Below are 21,002 nucleotides of genomic sequence, written 5' to 3' on the forward strand. Positions count from 1 at the left end.
GCCCCCGCCGGCGCTATAAGGCCGCGGGGCCGGCACCGCTCTGCTGTCGCTGCCGCTCGCCATGGCCCCCGCGCTGTACCACAAGGAGTTCGCCCGCGCCGGGCAGCAGAGCGGGCTCCAGGTGTGGCGCATCGAGCGGCTGGACCTGGTGCCGGTGCCGCCCAGCTGCCACGGCGACTTCTTCGTGGGCGACGCCTACCTGGTGCTGCTCACCGCCCGCCGCGGCAGCGCCGTCGCCTACCGCCTCCACTACTGGCTCGGTACGGCGCGGCCGGGGCGCGGGCTGCGCCGGGGCGGTGGAGCGGGGCCCGCCGCTGCCCCCGGCGGCTCGGCCTCCTGCTCCTGCCGAAGCGTCTTGCTGTTTTGCTGGGCTCTGGGGCATCGAGAGATGAACTTTTAAGCGCGGAAAGCGTGATGCTTCTAAGTTGAGGCACTTCAGTAACAGAAGTAGGGCTGCAGCCAGGGATCGGGCTGATGCCAAGCCTAATTGCCTCTGCTGCTGTGCTAAGGGACTTGGGATGAAGAAATGGGTGTGGAAGGCGGGAATGTATTTGCTTGCTTTGTGGTATTGGTTGGGAAAGTGGTGAAGGATTAAAGCCAAGTGCTGGCAGCATCCAACCAAGATTCAAGAGTAAATCCCTGCCCATATTCAGCTGAAGAAGATTTTTTTTTTTCCTTTGATTCCCTTAGGACTAAAATTTTCTTTCAGCTTTCTTCCCTGTAATGATGTTATGCTGGCTGGTGTCTGGATGTTGACTTTTTCAGAGAAGTGACAGCTAGGCTAACTTTGCTTTCTGATGATAGTGTTTGAGAGGCTGCAGCTGAAGTCACCAGAGCTGTAAAAACCCATTTTCTCTAACATTATGTGATAGCCTAGCAAAGCCCCACCTCAAGAAACAGGGAACACTGGTATCCGGCTCATACTGCTCAGTCGTTCACTGTGTAGCAACCGGAGATCTGTTGCTGTTGTCTTTTCTCATCACCCTGAGGCTTGTGTTTGTATGCAGTCACCTTGTGAATGTACACCAACAGGCTGATATGTATTAATATTAATGTGTTTGAAATGTTTGAGTTCCCATGGATCTCGATGTGCTTTTGGATGTGTGGAAAAACAATAGCCAATAAAGCTGGGATTGTTTCTGCACAAATGTTTGAAGCTTGTTTAGCTTCACTTGTGTCAATGAGAAATTAAAAGAGCTGGATGCTGGACAGCATCTGTCCGTGATGAGTATAATCATAGATGGCAACATAAATGAATTTCTGGCGAACGTTCTCATATCAGCAGCAATGGTAGTTATTAGCAGGGTTTGGTGATTTAGACCTTTGTTAATGATGTTAGTGCCTGTCAGTACTGTACTGGATACCTATTATCTTTTTAGCATTTATGTAGTAGTTAAAATATAGTAGACTCTCCTCAGAAAGTTGTGGAGAATTCTTACCTCTGTGGAACTGAAATCAAAATAGTAACCAACACTGGAACTAACTTGAACCTTTTTGTTGTTAGCTAAAGATCTCCTAGCTGGACATGCTGATGTGCATTGCATGCTGATGTGATATCTGGGTATTGCAAACAGCTGCAAGCAGCCTGGGTGTACTTCATTTTTTATGAAAAAGACTTTTGACATCAGTGCGTTTAGTAGCTTGGAAATTGTTTCCTGCTTGCAAGACCCTGCAGTAGAGGGCAGGGAATGCTGAAATGCTCCTGCAAAGTTTAATGGCAACAGGATACCTGAACCCCATGTAAGGTATACAGGAAAGGGCAGTTGGATTTGGGCAGGAGTTTGAATGACTGTGCTACCTCTGACTTTGATTCTCACTAATCTTAGAGATGCCAGACTTTTTCCTTATGAGCAAACACTGGCCCACAGGTTTAAAAAAAAAGACCTCAGTCTTTCTGAAGACTTCCTGTAAGCTTCCTAGGAGTAACTAAAGTCAAATTATCAGTCAGACTTTGGGATGGAAAGAATTCTTGTGAAATTAGATTGGTGGAAACCCTATGGATTTTTCACCTGCTACACATTTGCCTTCTAACCTGGATACTTTTGCATACTTGATTCTTGAGTGCCTTGCCATTTGGTGATGCATTTGCCACTCCTGCCCTTCATCTGTTTGGGCCTCACATATGCTGGCTTTGAATCTAGATGGATTCTGACTTTATATACATTGCCCCCCCCCCCCCCAGCCCAGCATAAAAATAAAACATTGAGTTTCCATATCATGCAGCAGCAAGTTGCCTCCTAATACCTTGAGCACACCTGAGGGAATGGAAAGAGGTCTAGATCATGGGAGGGTGGTCAGTGACCTTGGTGCAACCTTGTGCTGTCCTCGGGCAAAATGGCCAAAACTTAGTCTCATGCGTGGGCTCATTCAGTGCAATCAGTTGGGAGTTTAGGAAAATATGTTCCTGAAGGCACCCCTTCACTCACAGAATAGCTTTTTCTCTTCTGTTTTTTGTCATGTATTTTTTTAACAGCCCAGGGCCTGCTCTTTGGCCAAGAAGGCTGCATACAGCTAAACTTTCTCCTTCTGGCATCTCAAACTGGGGTGGGCATGCTTCCAAAAACTTCTTTAGAAAATTAAAACATGACAGATGTCACTATGTCACTAATAGTGACAGATGTCACTAATATGCAGAATTTGTTGGTTATAACTTGTTGCAGTTTTCAGTGTGCACACTAGTTCTTTGTCCTTTCACTTATTGCAAGTTAGGGTCTTTTCTAGCAGTGTCCTTGGATTAGTGTAGATTCTAACTTTTTTTTTTATAACTCAGTGCAATCAAAGTTATCTAAATGTATTCTCTAACTTAAAATATGCTATACTTGACTGGTTTAAGCTAAGCTAGCTTTCTTTAATGGAGAAGTTTCTTCTTTAATGAAAAACTGTTTACAGATGAGCTCTCTCTGAAGTAACTCTCTGGTAACTAGTCATGATGACAATGTTATTGCTAAAGAACTGAAACTGTATAGCTTTCCGCACCTACTTATAATGGTATATGAAAACAAAACAGGGGCAAACATAATAAAAAGGTAAAGATAAACTTGTCAACCAGAGGAGATCTGCTGGTTTGAAAATATGAACCTGTAGGTTGAGACGCTCCAATTTTTCTTTTTCTTCAGAGAAAAATGATTTCCTTGTTAAGAACAGGGCAAAGTGGTAGAACTACAGTACTTGGCTTCTTGGCCAAATTCACAGGACTGACTTCAGTGCTTTGCTTGGAAAAGTAAATCTGAATGACACAGCTGGAATATATGCTCAGGCTAGGAACTGAAAAATGCTCCTTGCCCCTGTGCAGACAATGTGTCCCACTTCCTTAGCTATATGGGGGATAGCATTCTTGGCTATACTTTTCTCTTGAATGTGTACAGTGACAGAGCTTTGTAGGACTGTGCAGGACAGAGGCACCTAACCTTTTTACTCCATGAGAAAGGTATAGCTAGTTCTGTTGAAGCAAGTTTAGTTTGTCTCAGCTGCAGAACTAAAGCTGGCATGGTAGTTTCTCCTTACAACTGTTGGATGCGCTTTTTGCAAAAGTTTTTGAGAATCTGGAATTAAATAGTAATTGTGTTAATTTCCAAAGAAAACAAATCAAGAGTCTTTTCATCAAATGTGTTTGGCTACTGCCTGAGACTGGAGTCCTGAGTCCTCAAATCCTTATTTAATTTACTTTTTTAAATTTTTTCCTCCCATCTAACGCTTTGGAAGTTTTTACTTGAATCATTCAAGTACTCCATCTCTTAACAAATGGACTCTAGACATGGGTGCCCAATGTTACAATAAAAGTTTGTTCTAGATAAGGAAATGTCAAGTTATGTAACTTGACTTTTCTAACACTTCCCTTCACTGCTTTTTGCCTAGTAAAACTTATGCCTGTGTACCCTAAAACTGACTATGGGCAATGGTGCTTTTCTAGATAGCTAAGCTAATCCTCCTCAGTTAGTTTGGGTTACTGGGCTTGCCCTTGTTCCCRTTACAACAGTGAAGTCCATAGTTGTGAAGGCTTTAAGCTGCTTTGGCAAAACAGTGGCCTGTGCAGATCTTGCCTACAGCAAGTATATGGCTAATATCACAGCAAAGTGCAGCCCAGGTGGGATAATTTCTGGACAAACTAACTCAGCTGCTGGAATGATGTTAGCATAGCAAGGTGATCAAAGCAGGCTCACACTGCATCTTGGTAGTGGTATCTGTTCTTAACTTAGCTCAGCACTTGTTGTTTGGATGTCTGCACAGGCATTGAGGGATGTCTTTCTAGTTAACTGACTCTAGCTACTAACTGACTCTTCTGCTCAATGGAAAGACTATGCTAGCTTTGCAAACAGACCATCAGGTATGTCTTGTGACAACCACTTTTGCAGACTAGCTCTGTTAGATACAGGATTTCAGGGATCTGACAAGTCAAAGTCTGACAATTTTAAATTTATTAAAATGCTGGTGGAAAGGTTTGAACAGCACTATTACTGCTCACTTTAGGGTTGATGCTCACTTGTGTTTTTTTAGCAGGTTTTCGCTGACTACTTTATTGCACAACAGCTGTGAGACTGAGCCATGGTAATGGTTCTGATATCTAATGATGCTCCAAACCCAGTTTTCTTGGACCCTGAACCCTGTTTGTATAATTACAAGCAATAAATCTAAAGGATCTAGTTCCAATGGAAAGGAATAACCATATTAAAACATTAGCAATAACTTTACACAGACTGAAGTCTGAGAAAGAAGAACTTGCAGTGTGGCGATATGAATCACTTGAGTGATGGGGATTTTTTTTAGAGGTTCTTGGATTGTATCCTGATTTCAGTGATTTTTTTCTACCTCTTTTGGGCAGCCCTCATTGCTTTCTCTTCCTTATGCCTCCATTATTCTTTGTCCCTTTGGCATCTACTTCATCCTTGCTGCTTTCTTACTGTAGGTTTTCAGTGCCCATGTGCCCCACAAAAAAGCCACAGTGGTGGTGTTGCTGCTCCTGGCAGATGTGGAGTAGTGTTATGATGCTTGGGAAAGGGGTTTGTGGGTGGAGGGGGGTTGTGTGGGATTTGTGTTGCTGAGCCACTGATGAGCTAGCTCCTCTCTTACAGAGAACAAGGAGAGACTCCAGTGCTTGCCCTTAGGTACCCTGTCCCCCTCTGCCACACTTTGCCCTTTCCTTGTATCCTGCTGATGGGCCTCCTGTAGCCCCAGCCCCTGGCTGGCATGTGATCAGCCTCTCCTCCCCATTGCCCAGGCTTCAATCTTATTCTAATATACAGCCTGCTTTGCAGAGTGAGTAGGCCATCAATGCACTAGGTAAGGAAGACTGTTTTGCCACAGCTTTGGGAACAGACTGATCACAAAAGGTACTTACTTCATCAGGGCATACTTTGTAGCGGAGCCCCAAAGCTGCTTTTCTTTCTCCTAACTATATCAGGTGATCTAATAAAAGATATCTATGCAAAATATCCTTGCTTGTGCTATCATGTCAATAGGAACAGTCAACACTTTCCTAGACTATAAAGTTAAAATAAGGTGGTGAGTTGCTCTTACTCTTAATATGGTTTACTGTCTAACCAGTCTTATAATGTTACCTTCCTGGGGGTCTTCACACTTCAACTTGAGTGCAAAAATGGGCTACCACAGACATTTGTTACACTAAACTCGCTTCACTGAGATATATTATTGTTTAAAGGGGTCGAGAAGAGAGAAATTCAGCTTTCGCCTCCTGTTTTCAGCTTATGATGTCTATTTGCAGGTAGCTAAGAAATGGTCAAGACAGTGCTTTTGACAGTGATCAAGGTTATCATGTAGTGCTCTGTCATAGCACATACAGACTGTACAAGGTGCAGAAGATGGTGTTTGGCTGTCACAGAAACCATTTCTACAACAGAGTTCAAAGGTACATATTGGTGCTTAATAGACATAATCTCATCTTGTTTCAGGAAAGGAATGTACCCAAGATGAAAGCACAGCTGCGGCTATCTTTGCTGTTCAGATGGATGACTACTTAGGAGGAAAGCCTGTACAGAGTAGAGAAATTCAAGGATATGAGTCTACTGAGTTTGTGGGATATTTCAAAGGAGGAATTAAGTACAAGGTAAAGAGCTAGCTGAGAAAATGTACTCTTACATATGTAACACTGTCCCCCAAAGTAAAAACAAATCTTTAATGGACTTGAAAAAAACAGCATTGTATGCTACTGAATGTTTAAGAAACGCTTTCTTAATACTTAGTGGTATTAGATCTGTTACGTGTGCTAAACTATGAGTGCAGTACTTAAGCTGATGTACTCTGTGCACCAGCCTTTGCTGTTAACTGCAAACCTGGCCCAAATGTTTCCCCCAAATTAAGCTACCCTGAGATTTTGTACTTGTCACTAAGGGAGCTCACAGCTGGGACTTCTTGTATTTAGGAGGTAATAAATCTCAAAGAAGCCATTTCTATGCAGTGGACTGGATTACTTTGTTCAAATCCAGAATCCAATATGTTTAAGTGGTTACAGACATGAACACAGTGGAAGAGGCTGAGACCACCTTGTTTTGGTCAAAAAAAATGTACTTATGCTGTATGGAATAACTTTTCCAGTACTATTGCAGTTATCTTTATCTTTGAGGTAGCTAACAAAAACAAAACCCCAAATACTTTTCATGAAAACCTCTTATATTTTAGAAAGCTGATGTTCAGTCAGCTCTAATATCAGCTGCCTCCTTGCCATGCCACTTCAGTAACTTTGGAAAGGAACATCTGAGCCATCTATGTTATTGAAGGAATAAAGTAATGTATCTTCTGAGAAATATACTGTGCATTTTTCTGTGGCTGTGAACTTCTGTGACTGTGTAAGCTGCTTAGACCTACTAGATGCTCTGGGAGACATCACTCAGTCACTATTTTTTTTAAAATTTGTTATGGAGGTTTTTAACCTGTCAGTCTAAACAATCAAACTGAAGTTTTTAACCTTAGTTTGAGTAAGAGGGCTTGACAGTGACCTGCCTGCTCTTTTCCTTTTTTCTTCCTTGAGTGGCTGGCTGCTCCAACCCAGAGTCTGCATATCCTGGAGGAGTTGGGAATACTGCCCCACAGGACCTTGTAGCCCAGCCAGTTTATAGGAATAAGTTAGGCTTAAATTTATAACTGTTATAATCAATGTTTTATTTCCTCACCTGGTTTGGTGTTCTTTGCTTGGTTGCCTGCTAAGTAGCAAATATTTCAGAAAATTTCAGAACTGCTATGGAATTACATCTCCCTTTAGACATAACTRGACATTAAAACCACCTAAACTTCTGAGACTTAAGAAGTTGGGAAAATCCACCCAGGAACTGCATATTTTGTTTTCCATCAGTCTCTATTCAGTAACCTAGTCTGTTTTGTCCTAACAGTGAGGTTCAACATTACCTTAACCTTAGGATGGTGCAGGGGAGAGTGCAGTAAATCCCATTCTCCTTTCTCGCTCACAAAAAGCTTAAAAGCAGACTGTCTGATAAAGGCTCACAACATGAGGAAGTTCAGCTGCAGAAGTGTTCACCATGTCTATCTGGTCTGTGGTCAGTGTTGTTAAAACTGTATGCGATTCTGGTTCATCTCTTACTGCATAACTTTTTTTTTCCTAGCTAGTTTCTCAGCTGTAGCAAAAAGGTAGTTTGCAGAAACAAGGCTGAAGTAAAGCTTGCTGCTTTGTGTTTTTTATTCAGGCAGGTGGTGTTGCCTCTGGATTTAAGCATGTTATTACTAATGATCTGAGTGCCCAGAGGCTTCTGCATATCAAGGGCCGGAGAGTAGTACGAGCCACTGAAGTTCCCCTTGCTTGGACCAGCTTCAACAAAGGAGATTGTTTCATTATTGACCTTGGAACCGTAAGTCTTTCACAGAGAAATAAGTGCTGAAAAGTAAGAGCTACAGCATCTTTTCTAAGGCTTGAATTGTGCCTTAAAATATACAACCGACTTGTCACTTGCCCAAACCAACTGAAAGACTGCTTCAGAAACTAGTTTTAGTATTGCAACATGTTGCAGGTTCAAAACTGCCCTTAATGGTTTATGAAGTACACACATTGTGCTTTAGGAAACAATTGTCTTCCACACTCAAGGCATTAAGATTTTTTTTTTCTCACTGATGCTGATGTGAGAAGGATTTTATTCCTCTAAACCTTAAGCTGTTCACATGAAGTCCTTTCTGACGTTGGTGCTAGCCACAAATGGAATGGGCAAAATTACTGCTAAGGTTCAGAACTGAACACGGAAATTGGACTTTTTCAAAAGCTCAACATGAAAAAGGGAAAATAGTTTATGTGCAAGGTAGCAACAGCAGCTGGTTTTAACTTTTACATTTCAAAAGGAAGTGGTTAAATAATTCAAGATTTCAAAGAAGAGTTCCCTAAAACATTGAAAAAGGAGTTGTTCTGAACTCATGTTATAAAATTGACTTTCTCTGGAAAAACTCCCTGGTGTGACACTTGGATTGTGAGGGACTAGGCCTTCTAGAAAAATAGTGTCAATTCCTAATCTGTGTGCAAGTGGTTTTTGGTTTATCGTTCTTATGGTGTCTTCCCTTCCCTACTTAGGGGAAGATATTGGTATTGGGCAGCTATATTGATTATGCTTGCCAGATTTTTATCATGCTCAGCAGTCTTCAGATTAGAAAATAATACTGGTTAACACTGTTCTCCTAGTATCATTCAGCTCCTCCTGATCTGTATGCTCTGATCATCTGAAACAGCTAAGGGATCAATATCCAAACCATTATCTCTAAATGTGATGTCTATTAAGGATGCATAGAAGATCCAATCATCTCCCAAGGGAGATTTGTGAAAGGAAGTAGGGGGATATTGGAGCTACATTTTGGTAGAAAATGCTGCTTTTGAACTTGGACTGTCACAGGACTTGGTTGTGTGTGGGTGTTTCTGTTTGTGGGTATTTGCATGGTGTGTGGTGTCCCCTCCCTCCCTGTGGACACCTTCTGGAGTCAGCTGTATGCCATGACTTCCACTTGCCCTGGTCCTTTTTGAGCTCTGGTCACTCAGTTTGCATAAAGTAATTGCTAAAGTCATGCTGCAGACATGGCAATGACTCTCAAATGCCCTATAGCTATCTGGTGATATTACATGTATATCTTAGGGTTCATTCCTCTTGGTGAATGCTGTTTGAGGAGAGCATTGTCATTAAGCAATTGAAATGTAATAACACATTAGTTTCTTGACTTCTAATACTGAATGTACATTGTGAGCCTTTTCTGGTATAACTGACTCTGGCTTCTGACTTCCTGTTTGACAAGACAGAGATCAAGCAGTGATGTAACCCTCTCTTGGTAGGAAGAAAGATCAGATGGGAGCAACATCTGTATCTTTTTACCATRTGTTATGCTATGGGGGAGTGTTGGTCAAATCATATGACTGATAAGTTTTTGGTCTTGCTTTACTGGTGTTCTGAGTGGTAGATTTTTCTTGGATGCATAAACATGTTTGGGGCAGGGAACTGTTTCAGCACCCAAATTTTTGGTGATTTCATCTTCATTTACTTCGAAATATTTCAACACATTTGCTTTTCAACTCTCAAGAAAGGAAATTCTATTTTTACAAAGATGAATATGTGTAAGTCTAGCTGAAGTGTCTATGGAGAAATAGATGTTTAGAACTTGCTCAAGGCTTCCACTGTGGCACTATTTTCTGAAAACTATATTTTAGATTGAAATTTTCCATGACTAGAGTTCCATTGTAAAGACATCAAAGGAGCTCTTAATCAAATTTAGGGTGGTTCTTAAAAATTAGGGATTTTTAGCTCAAGGAGATGTCTTTAATAACTGAAATAAAATGAATGAGTAGGGTTGCTCTGAGCCTTGCGATTTATCACAGGGCACTACTGAACCATCAGCTGAGAATAATGGGCAGTAATGGCATGAAATAATGAGATTATGGCCAGTACTTTTAATATCAAATTATTGTAGGTTGTCAAGTAAGATGAATTTCTGGTTAGCTAAGGGACTGGGAAAAGTACTTCTTAGAGAGATGGTCTCCATAGCACTATAAAACTGCTTGTGCAGCCCATTTCCTGTTAACTTTATCAGACCAGTCATCTAATATAATAAGAAATCATTTATTTTTCTCATTGAGCTCAATTACTGCAGTACTTTAAACCTGTGGTCTGAACAGATAAGGGATAACTTAAAAAAGCTGCTAATCAGGAACAAAACAATGATTGGCCACTAACACTTCCCTTGCTGGTGACAATTACCTAAGTATGAAAGCTTCTGTGTGCATTTCCAGCTAGCTTCAGATAGTTTGGGTTCTGATGTTTACCTCATAGCTAACTATGTTGTTTACAAAGCCGAACTTGCAGCATTTTAAGCATCCTGCTCAAATCTTATCAAAACATTTGCCTACTTCGAACTTCCTAGACTGGAGTAGGAAATAGCTGCAAATAGAGAACACATTAGCTCTTGGGCACTGATCTGAGTCACTTGCTGTTGGAAACGTGTAAAGACCTCTATCCAAACAATCTTCTGTAAGCCCATGACATGAGCACTACAATTTCAACATTTCAGTGCAATGAGTGATCATGAGGATCTCTGCAATGTCAGGCTTTTTTTCTCTCTCCCCTGCAAGAGATTTACATTCCACCTCTGCATTTGCATCTGGGAGTCCCCTTGTAAGGGAGATTTTTGGGACTGAGCAGGCAACCTAGGTACAAAGCAGTTGCTGAGAAGGCTTTGTACAAGACCTGGAGTAAAGAGCCTAATGCTGGGTGCTGCTTAGCACATCCTGTCCTGGTATAGGTGTGCTTGAGCCCTCTCAGAAGCCATGGTTGCCTGCCATGCTGCCCATCCCATCCTTTTGGCTGGAGGCAAATTCACTGGAGGGTGCTGAGCTCTTCCTTGCCTCCCACCTGAGAGGCACCAGGACATGTCTGGCAGTTCTTGGCTGCCATAAACTGTCTGGCCCTGTCCTGTGCTGTCTCCCTCTACCTCTGGAGGATGCATGATGCAGAAGCAACTGTGTCCAGCCACCTTCCCTTAGTCACATCCCTCTTTCTCCTCCATCATCTAGACAAATTTTTGGAAAATGAAGCAGTGGGAGAGGGCATGGAGAATGACTGAGGAAGGGAAGGAAATCACTGTGGCATTCAGTGGATAATATTTTTTTTTCTAAGCTATCTTAGTATTAGCCAAATGCATATTTTAATACAGCATATATATTTGATGTGATGTGCTAGATACTTATCTTTTGTCACTTATCGGTTTAAAGAAGGGAGGAAAGTCCTCAGTATTGAGGTTCACTCTGTGGATACATTGGTCTATACTGGCAATGTACAAAATGTGAGTATTGAGGGACACTAATAATATGGGAAGGACTGAAAGACTCAGTGAGAGAAAGGGTAACTTTCAAAACATATGTGGCAGGAGCAATGGGAGTAGCAATATAATAAAACTGCTTGAAAAGTGATCAACTGACTTTGAAAGTTCCTCAACTTGATTTGAGGAAACCGTCTGCAGTAGGAAGGCCATCTAAAGTTACACCCTTGGTGACCTGTAAAAATATTCTCTAGGCAGTTGTTCAGATAGAAATTTGTGAAGTATAAAGTTTAATTCTGACTGGTTGACTTTCTTTTTGAAGGGAGGCAGCAACAGTGCTACTCACCAAGAGAATGCAGAGGGCAGGAAGAGGGCTGCATATCACTTGACCACTATAAGGAAATTGAGACAGTTCTTCCCCCCCCCCCCCAAAAAAAAAAAAAAGCATAATGGGTGATAAATGCTGAGCAGTTCTCTGAACTTGGGCCTGACCTATGCCAAAAAGTTTTGTCAGTACAAGCATAGTTCTGTTAAATCTTACTGCTGTCCCCAAAGGAAGTGGCTGTCAGGAGTGCAGAAGGCTAGGTTGTAACTATACCAAAAGTTCAGTAAACACTGAAGACAAACTGCACTCAGTGGTCTGTCCTTCTTGTTTCAATGGTGGTGCTTCTAAACTGTGGTCTGTAAGCAGCTAAGAGGCTGCTGGATTGAGATTTAAGAGCATGCAAAGTGTGTTTAAGAAAATCAGTTTGCTATGCCATACAGCAATCGACATACATGGCTTCTCAAAGGTTCCATAAATCACAGGTGAAAATCATGATGTCAGAAGACAGAAGAATGGGACTGAGTAAAGCTTTTGTGACCATGTATTCACTGATGTGCTCCTACTTGAGCTTCTCACATAATGTAGCATAATTTCAAGTGGGGAAGAGATGGCTCTCGCACAAAGACACTAGAAATACATCAAGCAGAAAGAAGACTGGCTTTTTGTCACTTATAAATTGTTAACTTGCTATAGACTAAAATACTTAACTTTCTTCTAAACATAATTTCTGCTTTTTAACGGTAAAGATCAAGAGGACAGATACCCAATAGTCATAACCATAAAATGGGTATGAGTCAATGTCACATTGCAGCCTTAAGTACAGTTGTAGCTTTGCTTGCTTCTGTAATCTCCCTTGCTTGCACTATCTTTCCTAGGTGATCTTTCTACCACTTTCAAGAAACCAGTTCACAATCAGCATATTAATCATTTTATTATAATGTCACTGCCTGGGAATGAACAGGACTGGAAGAACAGATTCTTGCATGTGGGAGTCTATCACCATTAGTTCTGTTTTTCTGACACTACCAACCAACCACTTTTTCCTGTTTTTCATTCATGTTTCTCCTACAGCTAACCTCTTCCCCAGTCTCCCTCACCTGAGAATTAGAATATTGGTCATGCTGTAACAGAGTTGCCAAACAAGCAGCAGAGCTTGCAGAACTAAATACCTTTAGTTCTTTAACTTAATGGATTATTAAAAGCTGGGAAATATGGGTATATCTATGCACAGTATATCTTAGTAAACAGGCATCTTGTATTACTCTGTTCTTAGTAATCTGACTTTCCTGTGAACCAATTACTGTTACAGTTTCAGTAGTGTAAGCTTCAGCATTCTGGAAATAATATCATGTTCCCAAAGTCATCAGATGATGAACAATAACTATTAAGCCTCTTTTCCTTTCAGTTAAAACTTCATGATTTGCAGTTTTCCTTCATACCATATGGACAAGAAAGATGTTTTTCCTTTTTTGCATGCAAACAGGGACAAAAACTGGGAGACTCAATGACTGAGAGCTTGTTGAACCTTCTGGTGGATAGGCTATACATGTATGCATAAGTATTTAGGCAGTGTAGTTTTCTTCCTGGTGCTGTAGGAAATCCAAATTCATTGCATTGCTGCTTGAACTGCTGTTACTTAGAATGGCTGTCTTACTGGTACTCACCCTTTGGGGCACTGTGGTATAGCAACAAATATTCCCAGAATGCACTAACAAAACAGTTAGGTGCAAGAGGAAAAAATGAATATAGTGTTTAACTGTAACACATCTGACTTTTTTTATCTTGACAACTTGTTCCAGTTGAATCAAATGGGAGACTCCTAAATTGATTACCAAGATGCTATTGTAATTATACTAGGGCCATTCATGGTGCTCTCAGACAGCATTCTGGCTGAATTAATTCAGAGTTTGGACTGGATTATCAAAACTCTGCAACTTTCAAAGGCTCACTGTGTTAGTTTCAACAAATGTAAAAGGCAGATTTGATGAATATGTGAAATGATTTTTTTTCTGTGTGAAGAAGTCAACAGCTGAGACAGCAGTAAACACTGAATAATTTTTACTGAGAAAAATGGCTCCAGAAGCCTACATTAACCTTGTTCAACCCAAACAGTCTTCTAGTATATATGTCAGTTTCTGCAAAACTGAATTAGTTATTGAACTAACAAAAAGTTGCTATATTTGAGTCACTTATATTCAGCTTTATTGCTCAGTTATTTTTCCCCACCGTTTGGACTCTTTCCTTGGTTTAGCACTTTTTTTTCTGGCTGAAAATGAAGCTATATACCCTCTTGCTTTAGGGGTCTTCATTCAAAGCTTTCAGAAGCTAGTATTTGAGAACCACTGGGATGTAATATGCACTTGTTTYAAAAGTAGCTTTAATGAAAACTGAAAGCATTGGAAGCACTTCTGTTTGCAGTTCTCATAAAAGCTCATTTTTCAAGTCTGCTTGCAAGTTCACATTTTGTATTGACATCATTCCTTTTAATCTACCCATTGACTTTAACCTAAAAGACTAGACTTTAACAATGAAGAACAGGTTTTTAACTAAAATGAGCTGTTGCCTTATCAAAAAGTTTAATGACCACGAAGACAATGGAAGGAATCCCATACGGATGTGTGCCAATTGTTTTGATACAACAGGAGCATGAGAGACAAAAGCTTTGCAAATATTCATGCATGTTCGATCTGCCTGTAACTTTGCTAGGTCCTTCCACTTCTCTCAAGTGGGATTTTAGGTTCATTGAGTCATAGCAGCACTCATTTTTAATAGGAGTACGTTTTGGGGTGTGTGGGTTTATCTTTGTTTTTTGTGACTGTTATCTGGCCAACTCCTCTGGGTATTCCTGCACTCCAGTGCCTCTTGTCTTGACCCATCTCCTTTCTGTGCAAGCCTGGTCAACAGAAACCAGTGCACCAGGAAAACACCACAGTGGCTTTCGGTGGTGTGGTTATTTGCCAAAGCTCTGATCTGCTTCTATCTGATAGAATAGAAACAGCTAAGCCTAAGAGAAGAGAGGCGTTAAGGCAATAATGACCTTACAAATCTTTTCTTTTTCCTGGCATCTATCCCTTTTGTGAGTTGTGGAGTTCATATGAGCAAGCAGCTTTAGCTGAAACTTCTCACTAAGCCTCTCTGCTTTGTAACTGTGCCTGCATACGTAGCACTGGTGTATGTCAACCAAAGACAACTTCCTGACAGACATATTAAGTCAGCACAAGCTAAGTCATGCTGATGCTTAATTAGAAGTGCTAACTTTTTAAGGTGAGCTGACATTACATTCCTGGCAAAGGTGCAGGGGTTTAGGCTCAGTCAGGGCCTGCCAATGAAGAATGGAGAGGGAATATCGTCTTGTGATACTGGCTTGATGTCTTTCCTTAATGAAAGCTTTATTTTTTTTTGATCCTTTAAGATGAAGGAAGCTTTAATATTTTTAAAATACTCTGCTGTTATTTTCTAACAACTGAAACTTCACAAAAACTTGCATCAAAGTAGAGTTTTGAAACCTATTTAACTTGTTTAGCTTTTAAATGCCTTTCTCAATTAGGATTAAACAAATCATAGTGCAGTATGCGCCTGGAAGTTGCTAGGATCTTGAACAAAGGTATAGGATTTGAACATTTGTATGTTCAGGGCATGTTTGTAACTAGTATTAAATTGGGTCCTTCATGCTACTTGACTTTTGTTTTCTTAGCCCTGGCTTAGATTCATAGAAAGGACATAGGGACACAGTATAACTTTTTTTATTTGCCTCCAGTCTGAGCAGGCTGCCCATTGAATAGAGGTGGCTTGTGTCAGAAGGGAAAACTTGTTTTTATGTCACTCCTGAAATGAGCAGCTTCTGTTTGTTTTGCCTTCTCTTGCTCTACATCCAAGTTAGAGCTAGAACAGGAAGGCAGGAGGTATATTGGAGAGGGATTGTGAAAGTTCAGGGAAAAGTGCCATGGTATTTTTATAATCTCAGTTATACATAAGCCACACATAATTATCCTGCAGTACACTTCTGTGTGGAAGGTAAGTGTTGCATCACTCTCTAATGCGCTGTAGTAAACTCAGGTGACTGGCTCAAGGTTGCTTTGCAAGCCTGTAGCTATCGGGAGTAAAAGCTGAGATTCCTGATACCTGGAATCTGTTAAGTTGCTTGTAGCTTATGTGTGCAGGTGTTGAGCCCCTTTTCCCCTAAAACTCCAGATCTCAGAAATGTGTGGAGAGGTGTGATCTGTTTCCATGTATGAGATTGGCTCTGATGTTGCAACGAGAGGTGGAACAGCTGACCCACTTTCTCTTTAATCAAAAACAAACTGGAAAGCAAAGAATCCAACAACCAGACAGAAACCTGGACTTCTGCATATGAAGACCAGTCATGAATTTCAGGACTTGAGCTAAACTTATAATTTGGATTTGTAGTCTTAAAACTCTGCTCTCCTTGTAATTCTAGCAATTATACACCTTTCTTTTCTATACATGGCAAGACTTCTTTTTTGATATCTTAGTCTGCCTGCTAAACACTTACAGGTGGTCACTGATTATTCATCATAACATTTTCTGTTAATTGTATCACTGATCCAATCTTGATACTGATATCAAGAGCCATGAATATCAGGTATCAGAGCAGTTCTCTTCCATAGCTAGTCTATTTCTCTTAAACTGTTAACCAGGTTTTAAAAATTACTGCTAGTAAGACTTCTGAAAATAAACAGGGCTTGGCAAAGGAATTATTGATGAATGAAGTTCCTTTTTTTTTTTTGAGGGGAGTGAACACTTGAGGTCCAGTTTCATTTTAACAGAAACATTTTTTTTGTCAGCCTGCCAATTCAAAATATGGTTACCAAAACAAGGCTAAATTTAGTGAAGGTGCAGTACAGTTTCAGGATTGTGAAAGAACTGAGTGAACTAGAGCTAAATGCCATATTATGGCCCTAGTTCAGCATGCACTTTTAGGAACATGTACATGAATAAAATACAAGCCGGAAGCTCAGTGAACATGGTTAGATAGCTAGATGATTCTGGATAGGTATGTCTGATAAATGCAAATATAAATATCAGCATTGTCAAGAAGCTGCTCTAACTCTTAATCCTGTCTCTGGATTTAAATGCATAAAAATATTCCTGGAGATTGAAATGAATCAGTTGTATCGGGAAGGCAAACTTGAAATATCTATCTGAACTTCTATCCTGAGACCTCAGAATGAGTTATCTGAAAATAATTGACAAGTTTTGTTTTACTTTAGAACTGAAATAGCTAAATCTAAACTCCCAGGAGCTTGTAGAACTCAGTATTTTGTTTAACACTCTTGTGCTTAAATATAATAAGTATTATATACTTTCATGGCTTTTGGCTGTTCACTCCCATCTATTAAATGACACATTTTGTACTTGAGGGTTTAATTTCTAGGGTTTTGATAAAGAATGCTGCCTTTATCTTCAAGGGCTTGAGAACATTCAGATTCTTGCTTTCTCCAACTTTTTTAAATCAGTATTAAAATCAGGGAAGATGGGGCTTTAGGAATGATATTGCTCATCTGTATGTACTCTAGATCAAGAATGTTTTCAGATTGACTGCTTGTTCAAGCCAAGCTTCTGCTGCTGCAGTAGAAAACCTGGGTTCCATTTATTGCCTGAGGCTTCTCAGGGTTACAGCTGATAAAATTGCAATTTTACTTAGTTTGGGCCAAAAGTACTTGTTCCCCATTTTAACAAAATGTGTATGTAGCTTAAATAACTTCATTTTTTTTCCTCTTTCCATCATATAAGTTGAAACAACCACACATTCAAAATGAAATTGTATCAATGGTGTTTTTCATGGAAAATTTAGCAATCTTTTGCAAAATGAATTCTGAAAACTGTTTGAGGGACTAGTTTCTTGCAGTAGTTTAGGACCTGTAGTGTGCAAATTACAGGGTCTGAAAGTAACTAAACTGTTGTAGGACTGAATTTATTGTATATTTTCCTGTAGAGATATGGATTCAATAAAGAAAATGAGGTCTGCATGTCAAAAATGTGAAATCCACTGCTGTAGATCTTTAAAGCTCTTTCCTCTTCCTCAAGCTGTTTTGAAGCATACAGCTGGTAGGCTTGTATGAGAGCCCAGCTTTGTCATTAGTTATAGAACTATTTATTGGCAAAACTGGTGAAAAAATAAAGCTCTGAAGAAAAACCTGGGAGAAGATCCTGTTAATGGTGGCTAGCCAGGACAGATCTTGCAGTGGGACTGCTAGGAGATGTTAAAGGAAAATGTGAATTTATTGCCTGAGAAATAAAGGTCTTTGTACTTTATGATGACTAAGTCTGTTTCCTGTGTGGTCGGTACAATAAATAATCTTTCCAGCATTCTCATCTACAAAATGAATGATATCTAACCTGTTTGAGGTTGCACAGCCAGTTACCAAAAGACCAAGAGAAGACTGACACATACAACTGAAAATGAAATTTTCACTTTTCTCAGTGACTTTCATGAGTTACAGCCTATACACTGAGATAATACAATAGCTCCCTAGCCTCCTTGGCTATTTTTCTGCATGTGTTTTCCTCCTCTTCCCTATTGCTTCTATTTCCCATGGGAAATAAGGAATTCCTATTTATTGCTGTTGGCTCTCTAATGATCCCTGTTTTTTCACATTGCTTCAAATAAGCTCAACTAGTAGGAGATAGACCAGGAATAAGCTTGAGTTCTGAAATTTTGTGAAACAGAAGGAGTATGTGTTTTGGAAAGTTGCCCAAAACTCAAGAGAGGAGAGTTGGAGAAGCACATTATCAATAGTAACTGTATTGAAAAATCTGGTCAAACTGACTTTCTACATACACCCAAGGCAGTCTTTATTCATTAATGCTTCAGATGATCCTGTTTCCCTGAGTATCCACAGATACTTTTAACATTTCCACAAGAAAAACTATCTAATCAGATTTAAAACAGGGTTCAGATAGGAAGCCAAGTATGTGTCTCCAGATTCTGGATTAGAACCAAAATGTGGAAAATAGATTTTTCCTGTCTCAGATCTACAGTCAAGTTTGTAAAGGCAAGCTGAAATCCCCATGGCTTTTGTTGCATAACACGTAGAAGTTGAAAGGGATCCAGCCCTGGGAATCTGTCTAATCCCAAGATAAACTTAAAATATCCTTGAATATCATCCTTGAAGGAAGCTCCCAAAAGGAAGGGGAGAGGACTTGGCTGTGAGATCAGTGAGTCTTATTTTTTTGTCTAAGCTGGTGAAAAGTAAATAAGAGAAATTACTAGTGGGCTGTCTTGCATGCAGATGGCATTAATATTAGCTGGATTCTAAAGGCTTGCATCTGCTAGTGCTGAGAAGCAGTACTTCATCACTCAGTTGTCTCAAGCCAGCACTTCAAGTACTATTAAATGATGATAGTCAGCAGAAATAGCATAAGTATACAGTCAAAAATCTAAGCTGCATATAGTTGTATATACCCAGTAAAACTTTTAGACCTCAGTAACTTATTTGGTGAGGACTCCACTTAAATATTTTTCCTTACCATTATTTGTACCATACATGGACACAAGCCAGTTCAACCTTTTCTAAAGATGAAAGTGACTGTTTACCTCTTGTTCTTGCTACACTGTTTGGGCTACTTGTTAGAACTCTGTGGAAAAAATCATGTGACTTCTCTCCAAAAGTTGGAAAGGTGGGTAAAAAAGCAACCAGTAAAAGCTAATTCCCTTCCTTTGGCTACTTCTTCCAGTTCAGCCTCTAGTGGTTCTGCATCTTATGTTCTGGCTTTTCTTAGTAACATTCAAGACTGAAATCTAAATTCTTTCTCCTGAAACTTTCTGTATTTAGGATGAATAATGAGGTTTAACCAAACTTGGGGTGCTTGGCTTGTGGTCTGTCTGGATTAGTCAATCTTAGGCTGGTTCTAGTGGCCCTCCTCCCTGAAAGCTTGTGGGAATAAGCTCTGCTCCAGATGAACTGCTCTTTCCTTCTCATGTGAGGATCATACCTATGCAACATCTATTCAGCTGTGTGATAGGAAGGGCTGGAGATGGTACCTAGGACTGGGCTGCTGCCACCAGAGCAAGCTTGCTGTTCAGCCTGAAGAGCTGTTGCTGCCGTGGCTGAGGCATTCCCAGTAAAGGGGGTAACCATGATGGGGTGAATTGCTCCTGTGACAGCAGCTTATTTTTAGCTGCTGTATTTTCTGAACGTAGGCTTTTCTTAAACAAGTCACTTATGAAGATATTTGTGATAACTGAAGTTGGGAAGGGCTCACATTAATCTGAGGTCAATAAATTTTCATGTGTATCAGAGCAGCTGAACCCTGAGGAAAAATCTTCCAGTTGTGAAGACACCTACACTGTCTGTTTTTGCTTGAGCTGGTTTCATGGTTCGATGCAGCACAGTGAGTGACAAGTATCCTTCTACAATAAAAAGTCACCAAGATAAAAATTAGTTATAAAGATCTTATTTTACTTCTGAGTAGCAGATACAATCAGTATTTTCTTTAAGGTTTTTGAAATGACTTTTTTTTTCTTGCCAGAGATGAGAACCAGCACTGCTGAAGTAGCTTAGATAAGAAACTACTAGATACAAAATAAAAAAAATCTGCAGTAGCAAACTCTTAAGATTTTCAGATTCCTCAAATAGCTGAGATGTATCCCTATTTGGGATACAACTCAATCAAACCAAAACTGGTAATTGAGACTGAACAGTCTCTTATAATGTGGATGCTATAGTGAATTACACTACATGAATATCTTGCATATTACCAATATATAGGTGACTTAGAAATACTTTTCAGAAGATATCTGGTGAAAGTTAATGTATTTCAATTATGTTCTTGTGGTTCAGATCCAGTGAGACCAGATGGCTATTAATAAAATGCTAATTTTATGATTTTGCTCAGTGAGTTGTTGCTAATGCATGTGCTTTTAATTATTATAGGAAATCTATCAGTGGTGTGGCTCAGCATGCAACAAATATGAACGTCTGAAGGCTACTCAGGTTGCTGTTGGTATTCGGGACAACGAGCGGAATGGAAGGTCACAGTTAATTTCTGTGGAAGAAGGAAGTGAACCAGAGCGACTTATAGAGGTAATGTACATGCAGTTCATGCAATTGCTGATGCAGCTGTGATTAAAATGCTTTTGCAGCTCAGGAGCTAAACAGGGTTGGGCTCAATCCTGGTGTTCTTCAATGAGTCCAGGACCTCAGAGTGAGCTGGTGGTAGGTCAGTTAATACTGCTTGGATTAGGAGGGAAAAAAAGGATAAAGATGCTGGGCATTAGAGTCTGAGATAATTAACCAGCTGAAAATCCTCTTCTGAGGACTAAGAATATTTGCCTTTTTGGCCTACAGGTGACTGAATTAACAGTAGAGTTCATACCTGAACTATGCTATCTGCTTCATATGACGAAAGAGCAGGATCAAGGTGGAACAATATCAAACAGCTGGAAGTACTGTGTTTTGGATGCCAGAAA

General features: G+C 40.1%; 1 protein-coding gene across 1 annotated transcript in view; it reads left to right on the forward strand.

Annotated features, from left to right (window-relative positions):
- Nucleotides 1–49: 49 nt before the first annotated feature.
- Nucleotides 50–21,002, forward strand: part of SCIN (scinderin) — a 57,025-nt gene continuing 36,072 nt past the window's right edge. Inside the window, exons 1-4 of the mRNA XM_026070299.1 lie at nucleotides 50–260; nucleotides 5,907–6,061; nucleotides 7,653–7,814; nucleotides 20,467–20,616. Of these exons, the coding sequence (XP_025926084.1) occupies nucleotides 62–260; nucleotides 5,907–6,061; nucleotides 7,653–7,814; nucleotides 20,467–20,616 (666 nt within the window). The 5' untranslated portion in view covers nucleotides 50–61. The remainder of the gene's footprint in view (nucleotides 261–5,906; nucleotides 6,062–7,652; nucleotides 7,815–20,466; nucleotides 20,617–21,002) is intronic.

Source organism: Apteryx rowi, unplaced genomic scaffold (assembly GCF_003343035.1).
Source record: "Apteryx rowi isolate R43461 unplaced genomic scaffold, aptRow1 scaffold_309, whole genome shotgun sequence".
In the NCBI taxonomy this organism is placed as follows: domain Eukaryota; kingdom Metazoa; phylum Chordata; class Aves; order Apterygiformes; family Apterygidae; genus Apteryx; species Apteryx rowi.